Source organism: Pyrgilauda ruficollis, unplaced genomic scaffold (genome assembly GCF_017590135.1).
Source record: "Pyrgilauda ruficollis isolate IOZ18807 unplaced genomic scaffold, ASM1759013v1 scaffold244, whole genome shotgun sequence".
NCBI classification, from domain to species: domain Eukaryota; kingdom Metazoa; phylum Chordata; class Aves; order Passeriformes; family Passeridae; genus Pyrgilauda; species Pyrgilauda ruficollis.
In genome coordinates this window covers 464,909-474,154 of record NW_024523756.1, presented here as the reverse complement: position 1 = coordinate 474,154, position 9,246 = coordinate 464,909, and the positions used below count along the sequence as shown (strand labels likewise).

Genomic DNA, 9,246 nt, shown 5'->3' with positions numbered 1-9,246 from the left:
CCTTACAGCCCAGAGGTGCAACCAGTGTTCAGCCCACCCAGTGTTCCAGTCACTCAGACCATATGTCCTCAGGTTGTAAACTAAAACTCAGTGGGAGCAGCTGCCAATGCTGTCAAGGCACTTTGCATCTACTGCTTTCCCTTTATCCATACAGCCAATCATTTTGTCAGAGAAGCTAATTGGGCTGCTCAGGCATGATCTGTGCTGACTATTCCTGATTGCCTCTTTGTTCTCCATATGGTCAGAAATGGATTCTGAGACATCATGCAGTCCCTGAGTTTTCCAGGTGTGGTGATGACCTTCACAAACTGGTGGTTCTCTGAGTTCCTTATTCCCTTTCTTAAAGATGAGTGTAATGTTTGAATAATAGAATCATAGCACGGGATGGATTGGAGGAACGTTTAAGGGTCACCTACTCCAACCCCCCTGCAATGAGCAAGGACATCTTCTATTGCATCAGGTGACTCAGAGCCCCATTCAACTTGACCTTGAATGTTTCCCCACCCTCACCATAAACATTTCTTCCTTATACCTAGTCTGAATCTAGAGGTTTTTTTAGAAACCATCATGTCCTGTCATCAGAGGCCCTGCTAAAAAGCCTGTCCCCATCTTTGTCATAATGTCCCTTTAAGTTCTGCAATGGGCTCTAAGATCTCCCCAGAGCCCACTCTCTCCAGGATTAAGAACCCCAACTCTTCCAACATGTTATCACAGGAGAGGTTCTCCAGATCTCTGATCATGTTTGGGGCTCTTCTCTGGATCAGTCCAACAGGTCTGTGTCTTTCCTGTACTGAGGACTCCAGAGCTGGGAGCAGTGCTCCAGGTGGAGCCTTTCCAGAGTGGAGTAGAGGGGAGGAATTATTGCCCCGGTCCTGCTGGCTACACTATTGCTGACAGAAGCCAGGTGCCCTTAGCCTTCTTGCCCACCTGGGCACATACTGTCTCATGTTTAGCCACTGTCAACCAGCACCCCCAGCTCCTTTTCCAGCTTCCCAGCCACTCTGTTCCCAGCCTGGAGTGCTGCCTGAGATTGTGGTGATTCAAGTCCAGGACCCAGCACTTGGCCTTGTTGAACGTCATACATCAGCTGATCAGCCCATCAATCCAGCCTGTCCAGACCCCTCTGCAGAGCCTATGCTCCAGCAGATCAAAGATCCTGTCCAGTGTGGCTGAACCCATCAGCATGCTCCCTGTCCCTTGTTACCAGTTTGCCAGTCAGGTTTATCAGCAGGGTACACTGTCTTTGATGTTTCTTTTCTGGCTGACATTCCTGTAGAAACTCTTTTTATAATTCTTTGTATTTCTCACCAAGGTCAGCTCCACTTGTGCCTCAGCCTTCCTCACAATTTCCCTACACAGCTGGGCAAGGTCCCTATGCTCCTTTTGGGATATCTGTTCCTGTTTCCACTGCCTGTGTGTTTCCATCTTGCTGTTTAGTTTGACCAGCAGGTCCTGACTCGGCTGTGCCAGTCTCTCACCTTCCTTGACTAATTTCTTACACATGGGGATTGAGAACTGTTGTACTCTACACAAAATGTCATTAAAGGTCTGTCAGAGAAATAAGAGGCGTGATAGCTAAGTCAAGGCTGAAGTTGTTGGAACTGGAACAGGCACAAGATTGCAAGGACCATCTGACCATCTCAGAGCACACTGAGCCATGGCCTTCAGCAGATGATCTTAGCAACAGACCCTAGTCAACAGCAGTTTCTCCACTAAGAAATCAAAGAAGGTCCAGCAGTGGTTGCTGGCCCTAGAGGCTGCATGGCTCCAACAGACACACAGACTGCTGAGACCTGTCTGGAGCAGGGAAAAGCTGCCTGAGTGGCCAAGCCAAGCTGAGGTGCCAACTGCTGGTGGTGATGCCTGGACAGTCATCAGTCTTGTTTTTTTCCCTGGCATAGACTGGTGGAGCCCCAGTCCCTTGTAGCACAGGCGCTTTGAGTGAGCCTGGACCAGGCTGGACCTTAGGAGCCCTGATGTGAGTCAAGGTGTTGGGAGGTCACAGGTACTTGAGCTCTGGGTTATGTGATGAAGAAGCAACTGCGGTAGAGAGGAAAGAATGGTCTGTGATCACGTCCCCACATGCCCCCAGCGTTGCCCACAGCCTCATTTCATCCCCTGCCCAGCCCTCTCCCTGCCCGGTCCCGTCCCACTCCTGCTCCGGCTCCTGCCAACCCCTTCCCATTTTCCTGGGCTCCCGGCACCCACCGCTTCCTTCCATCCTTCTGTACCCCGGGTCCAGCCCTTTCTCCTTCTCCGTGCCGATCCTGCTCCCCGGCCCCTTGGAGCCCGGCCATACCGGCGCACCGCCCGCACCCCCGCTCGCCCGTCCGGGGCCGCCTCGAGGCCGCGCTCCGCCGGCGCGCTCCGGTGCGGGGCGGGGAGGGGGGCGGCGGAGGGAGCGGGGGGCTGAGGGCGGCGCTGGGTCGGGTTTCAGCAGGAGCCTTCGCGCCGAGCCAGCTCCGAGCCAGCGCCGACCCGCCGCCGAGCGCTCCGCGGGGCCACAGCCGCACCGGGGCGGCCGCGGCACCGGGGGAGCGCCGGAGCGCTCGGGGCACTGGAGCGGCCGGCGGTGCTGGAGAGACCTTGGCGCCGGAGCAGCGGGGAGGCTGCGGGACGTCGTGGCGGGGCCGGACCCTGCGGGATGTGAACGCCGCCGGCACGGGACGCGCAGTGTAAGTCCTAGCGCCGGGGCTCGGCCCCTGCCGGAGCCCCGCACGGTGGCATCGTCGCACGGTGGGACCGGACCGGGACCGGGACCAGGCGCTTTGTTCTGCCTCCGCCGCGGAGACAATGGAGCTGGGGGCGGGGGGGCGGGAGAGAACGGGGGGACGCGCCCGAGGCGGCGCAACACCGCGGAGCCGCGGCCGGACCGGGCTCGCTGGCGGCCCCGGCGCTCCGGCTGCCGGGCGGGACGGGACGGGACGGGACGGGACGTGACGGCACGGCACGGCACGGCACGGCACGGCACGGCACGGCACGGCACGGCACGGGACCGGGCGCTCACGGTGCCGCTGCAGGGCAGAGCCGCCGAGGGGAGGGCGCTCAGCGGAACCGTGGAGGCGCCGGGCGGGGGCTGCGAGCCCGGGCGGAGCGGGGAGCGGGGCTGGCAGAACGCCGGCACCGAGGCCGCCCGGTGCGGGACGTCCGGGAGCGCCGGGGACGGGGACAGGGAGCGGCAGCGGCCGCTGGGCCCGGCAGCTGGGGAGCCCCGGGAGGCCGGAGCTCGGGGGAGAGCGAGCCCCAAGAGCCGGGGGCTCCAGCGTACAGGGAGCAGGCGAGGCCCCGCAGCGCCTTGGCGGCGGGCACAGTCTGGCCGGGGCCGATGCAGCGGGGATGTCCCGAGACAGAGACTGTGGGTATTGGCTCCGGCGCGGAAATATTTCATTAGACTTTCCTTTGTGAGGGATGCGTGCTGAGAGACAGGAGAGCCCGCGGGGAGCCCCAGTGTGGCACAAAAAATGGGATTCACAAGGATGCAGTAGGGACTTGACTGCACCCGCAGGAAAGGAGTGCCACCGCCGCTCTGCCTGCTCGGGGCCGTGTCAGAGGGTCATGAGGATGTGTGGCCGGGCTGGGAGATGGGAGGAGAGCCGGGAGGCACGGAGGTGGCTGTAGGTAGTGGTAGGCTGAGTAGAGGCTGGAAGTGAGTTGTTAGCCCAAGGCTGCACTGCAGGCAAGTCGGGGCTGTGCATGGTTTCGAGGGCAGATCATCTGAAACTAGAGAATCTCTGTGAATATACAAGAGGAAAGCATATTCCAGGTCAGTGCTCAGCAAAGATTAAACAGGCTTCCTCTTCTGGACTGGAGTCTCAAAAACATCACTACACGAGCCATGGCCTCTCATGTCAGACCTAGGGTATGGCATCAGCAGCATCTGCAGCTTTCATGGAGCCTTTGCACAGCAAGCACTCTGACATCTGTTTGTGGCATGCACAGTGGGTGCCGTCTTTCCAGCTCCTCTGCTGGGGCTGCTGGGAGCCCACTTCCCCTTTCTCGTGGCTGACAGAAGGCGCAAGCTGCCGCTGGCAAGGGTGCACACAGTGGTCCCAATGTAATTCCATATCTTTTTTCTTTCAAAATATCACACAACTGCTACATGTAGGCTGGGCTCTCCTGGTGCCCCAGCCTGCCAGCTCTAGGCTTAGATGGATGTTGCAGCTCGCTCCATTTTAGCTGCCCTTCCTCTCAACCTCCTCACCATGGCTCTGGACCTCAAAGACCTATGTGAAGAGAATCTCATCCTGGCAGTTTTCTTCAGAGACTCCTGCTGCCGTTCTTCCTTCACAAGGGTGCCCGGCGGTGGGAGGGACAGAGAGGGAGCGGGGCAGTGTGGCTCACATTACACAGCCCGGCCAAGCCAGCCCTGCACTGAGCTCTCTGCTAACTGAAAGCAGCTGTTCAGATTTTGTGACTCTGCACCCACTGAGGTCACTGCTGTTTCCCTCTGACCCAAACCTGCAGACCTCATTGTAACAGGGGTCTGCTGGTACCAAGGATGGCTGATACCTCTGACTGGTGCAGTCTAGTAATGTTCAGTTCCACCTTTTGCTGAAAGATAGGCTTGCTGTGAAACTACTCAGTTGCATCCAGGGAGGATGGAACTGAAGAAGCTTATACAGGCTTTCATCACCAGTTTTCCAGCCCAGGGACCCTAATTTTTGTTCCCTGCTTGTGCTAGTGCTCTCAGCTGCTCTTCACGCTCCCCAAATCTCTCTTCTCCCCTCCAGCAGTCCATAAAGCCTCACTGGCTTCTCAAGGCAACATTAGTAATGGAACCAGGTGGGCTTTTCCCCATGTCTCTGCCCTGATTTCTTCCAGACACTACCCAAGAACTGTTAGCTCTATCCTGTCCTTAGTCCAAACCTAGCTTAGGTTGCCCCAGGGAATTTTGGCCCTCTACTTGCTTTTTTCTACAATTTTTTTTTTGTTTTGTTTTTGTTTGTTTTTTTGGTTTTTTGTTTTGTTTTGTTTTGTTTTGTTTTGTTTTCCGGTCTAAGCTCCTACCAAGGCTTTAAACTCTCTGCCCGGGCCCTTTCCATGACCTGAGCATCTGAAGCACCATTGGAATGGTGCAATCTCATCACAGAAGCTACCTCAAACCCCATTCCTCCAGCACTGCATGTTCTGAGGGTAGGCAGTTACCCCTCCATCTGGGGAATTAAAACTAGCTCCAACAGAGAGGCAGACCTGTCTAGGACCACTGAGTTCGTGCAGATTCCCAAATCACAGCATGCAAAAGTATTTTATTTTGACTTCAAGTCCTAGGACATTGTGAAGGTTCTCACCTGCTGGGTGCAAGAAGAGCATGTGGATTTACCTCAGACTGTGTGGATAGGCCTCAGACTGGATGTCCACTGAAGTAAACATTTCTTTATGAGTAGAAAATACTTTTAAATTATTTTGTTTCTGTCACTAACCCAGGATTTACACAGGGAAAAAAAAAAATCTAGACAGCTGATCCGAGATGGGAAAGGGGACGCAAGAATACCATCACATGTGCCGTGGAAAGGGTTAACACCGCCATGGAGTTCTTTGGTCAAGGGCTGATATTCTTAGTCCCCAAACTAGGCATTGCCAGCCACTCCATCCCCCAAGACAGGGAGGTTCTTGCTCCCGCATCTGACACGAGCAGCTCCTGAGTGTGGTTATGGGCCCAGCAGCAAACGCTTTCAAGAGAGTCCAAGTGTGAGCTCATGCTGCCGCCATCCCCGCAGACCACGAAGCCTCGTTCGCTGGGGCCGAGCGGGTGTTGGGGTCGGTGCTGCTCAGCAGCTCGGTGGCCGCTGTTCCCCGGCGGTTGTCGGGAGGGCAGGGCAGGGCAGGGCAGGGCTGGCAGCCCGCGGGCACAGCGCGGCAGTCCGGCGGCTCCGCCGTGTCCGGCTGCAGCGCTGCAGGAGCTGCGGCTGGCTGCCGCCCTCCCCCACTGCTGCAATGAAATGCAGTTACGGGGAAAGGGAGGGAAGGAGCCGGAGCCAGCAAGGAGCAGCGAGAAGGAGACAAAGGAGGGGAGTGAGCGGCGGAGGGTGTGGGACGGAGCAGCTGGCAGCTCCGAGGGAGTCGCTGCGTTCCTACGGCACTGCCACCGCCCTCCATGGTACCGGCTTGGGGCACCACAGATCTCCGTGCCAGCCCAAACAATGAGCACGGTCTGATTCTATCCCGGGCATTCCCAGCTGTGGGCACATCCTTTGCAATACATCCTTTTTGATTTATTGTTCACTGGATGGAAGCCCACTCCAGTTTGTGCTCCTTCCCAGGGACACCAGACTTGCACTTCATGGGTTTTTGGCACCTATGTCCCTGAGGTCCTGAAAGGCGCACTGCTGGGGAGAGAGGGGGGTGGGGGCTAGGGTCTCAACCAGTGACTGGCTGAGCTATCTCGTAATTTGAGACCAGCTTTTTTCAGGGTGGAGAGATGCAAGGCTGCTGTTTGCCCAAAAACCTCTGTCCTCTTGCAGACAGGCTCTGAACCTCACAGGAAGCATTCAGCTGTTAAAGACACAGGAGCATGCTGCTCTGGGGCAGCTGATGCCAGTAATGCCAGGTGGGCAGTGGTTGGAAAGAGCTCTTGAGGATGTAGGAAGCACCTCTGTGACAGGGTCCTAGCTGCTCCCCTCGGTGCACTCTCAGGTGTGAGCTGCTTCCAGGTGCTGTCCCAGGCTTTTGTTCTGGGCAGGCTCTGACACATATTGTCACATTTGCTTCTTGTGAGGGACAGGCGTTACATAGTGATCAGGCAGCAGGTACCTGGCAGGCCTTCCCTCTCCAGGCTGTTTTCTGTCCTTCCTTTGCTCCCTCTTAACCAGTGTCCTCTGGTCTGCATTCCAGGCAGGATTAAAGCGAACTCTGCAAAGGAGATCAAGCCACCCTCTGCTCTGCTAGTTGCCAGCCATGGAGCAAATGAAGAGGTCAACAATGCTTCTGCTGGAGCTGCTTATTCTTGGGGGCCTGAGAGCAGGGATGGGCTCTGCTGTCCTGGGCACCCTGGATCTACAAATAGATGAGGAGCAGCCGGCTGGCACTATCATTGGGGACATCAGTGCTGGCCTACCCCCTGAAACAAGTGCCTACATGTATTTCATCTCAGCACAGGAGGGCAGTGGCGTCTCCACTGACTTGGGGATAGATGAGAATACAGGGATCATCAAAACAGCTCGTGTCCTGGACCGGGAGACTCGGGACCGCTACAGCTTCATTGCTGTCACCCCAGAGGGCATCACGGTAGAAGTGAACATCCAAGTGAATGACATCAATGACCATGCCCCAGCGTTTCCCAAACAGCACAGCACCTTTCAGATCCCAGAGCACACCCCCATTGGCAGCAGGTTTCCCTTGGACCCGGCCTTTGATGCTGACAGTGGCCTCCTGAACACACAAGGCTACATGATTAAGGGAGGGAATGTGGGGCAGGCCTTCCGCCTGGAAACGCGTCGAGGGCCCAATGGGGTCCTGTATTTGGACCTGGTGGTCAGCAACGTTCTGGATCGGGAGAACCGTTCATCGTACTCACTGCTGCTGGAAGCCTACGATGGGGGTTCTCCGCCCCGGAGCACCCAGATGACACTGGATGTGTCCATTCAGGACATCAACGACAATGCCCCCAGCTTCAACCAGAGCCGCTATCATACGCTCATTTCAGAGAATCTGAAACCTGGCAGCAGCATCCTGCAGGTCTTTGCCTCTGACGCAGATGAAGGTGACAATGGGGATGTGATTTACGAGATCAACCGACGGCAGAGCGATCCTGACCAGTACTTCACCATTGATGCCCGGACTGGAGTCATCAAGCTCAACAAGGGTCTGGACTATGAAGTGAGGAAGGTTCATGAGCTGGTGGTGCAGGCAAGGGATAAGGCTGTCCATCCTGAGGTCACCACAGCCTTTGTCACTATCCATGTGCGTGACTACAATGACAACCAGCCCACCATGACCATCATCTTTCTGAGTGAGGATGGCTCCCCACAGATCTCCGAGGGAGCCCAGCCCGGACAGTATGTGGCACGCATTTCTGTTTCCGATCCTGACTATGGAGAGTATTCCAATGTCAATGTCACACTGGAGGGAGGAGATGGCAAGTTTGCCCTCACTACCAAGGACAACATAATCTATCTGATCTGTGTGGACCAACTTCTGGATCGGGAAGAAAGAGACTCCTATGATCTGCGGGTGACAGCTACTGACTCAGGAACACCCCCGCTCCGGGCAGAATCAGCCTTTGTGCTGCAGGTGATGGATGTTAATGACAATCCCCCGCTCTTTGACCAGCAGGAGTACAAGCAGAGCATCCCTGAGGTGGTGTACCCAGGCAGTTTTGTCCTGCAGGTGACAGCTCGTGACAAGGACCAAGGTCCCAATGGGGAGGTGCGCTACAGCATTCTGCATGGCCGCGACACCCACTCCAGCTGGTTTACCATTGACCCTGCCACTGGCATCATCACCACTGCTGCCCCACTGGATTATGAAAAGGATCCTCAGCCTAGGCTCACTGTGCTGGCCACAGACCGGGGAACTCCTGCCCTCTCTTCCTCAGCTGTGGTGCACGTGGCCTTGCAGGATGTCAATGACAATGAGCCAGTGTTCAGGAGTAACTTCTACAACGTGTCCCTGAAGGAGAACACCCCTGTTGGGACCTGCTTCTTGCAGGTAGGTACAGGTATTGAGGCCGGAGCTCGGCAGGGGCACAGCCAGGGCTGGGGTGGGAGACCTGACACTGCAGGGTTTTTGGTGCAGGTGTCATGGCTTTGGTGGGCAGTGTTTGCAGCAGGAATGCCGGAGCAGAGATCCCCGCCCTTGGTGTGAGTCCGGAATGGGGTCAAGTCGTGTACATCCTTTCTGTGTGCAAGCAGTGGGCAATGCCACTGCCATTGGGCACGCCACAAGGCTGCCCATCCTGCAGAGCATGGTGTGAGCCTCTGTTGAGGTGGGTCCTGCTGTGCCAGGCTTTGCTTGCGTCAGTGTGGAGCTATCTTGCAGCCAGGACACTCAAAACAGGGCTAAGGAATGTGATACTGCCTCTGGGAAACTGCCTCTAGCCAGGCTTCGACCTTCCCTCTCCTCCTGTGAGGTCGTTAGCCCAAGTTCATCAGTGTTGGTAAGGCTGGTTGTGAGCATTAGCATTAATTATGGTAATGAACTAATGAGCTGAGACACGTGCTGCTGCACCAGCCTTTATGTGGCAAGAGGTCGCAGCTGAGGCTGGAGAGCTGCTGGCCCTCCAAAAGCTCTGTGATGAGTTAGTGATGC

At 56.4% G+C, this 9,246-nt stretch overlaps 2 protein-coding genes across 2 annotated transcripts in view; one reads left to right on the top strand and one right to left on the bottom strand.

Moving 5' to 3' along the window:
• Nucleotides 1–1,999: 1,999 nt before the first annotated feature.
• On the bottom strand, nt 2,000–5,310 carry LOC121355129 (basic proline-rich protein-like). The gene is made up of 4 exons (XM_041470325.1): nt 5,289–5,310; nt 3,008–3,225; nt 2,209–2,902; nt 2,000–2,040 (listed from the first exon to the last, which is right to left on the bottom strand). Exons 1-4 carry the CDS (start codon nt 5,308–5,310, stop codon nt 2,000–2,002), a joined length of 975 nt encoding a protein of 324 aa, XP_041326259.1.
• Nucleotides 2,238–9,246, top strand: part of DCHS1 (dachsous cadherin-related 1) — a 43,691-nt gene continuing 36,682 nt past the window's right edge. Inside the window, exons 1-2 of the mRNA XM_041470340.1 lie at nt 2,238–2,675; nt 6,832–8,646. Coding sequence (XP_041326274.1) covers nt 6,895–8,646 — 1,752 coding nt within the window. The 5' untranslated portion in view covers nt 2,238–2,675; nt 6,832–6,894. The remainder of the gene's footprint in view (nt 2,676–6,831; nt 8,647–9,246) is intronic.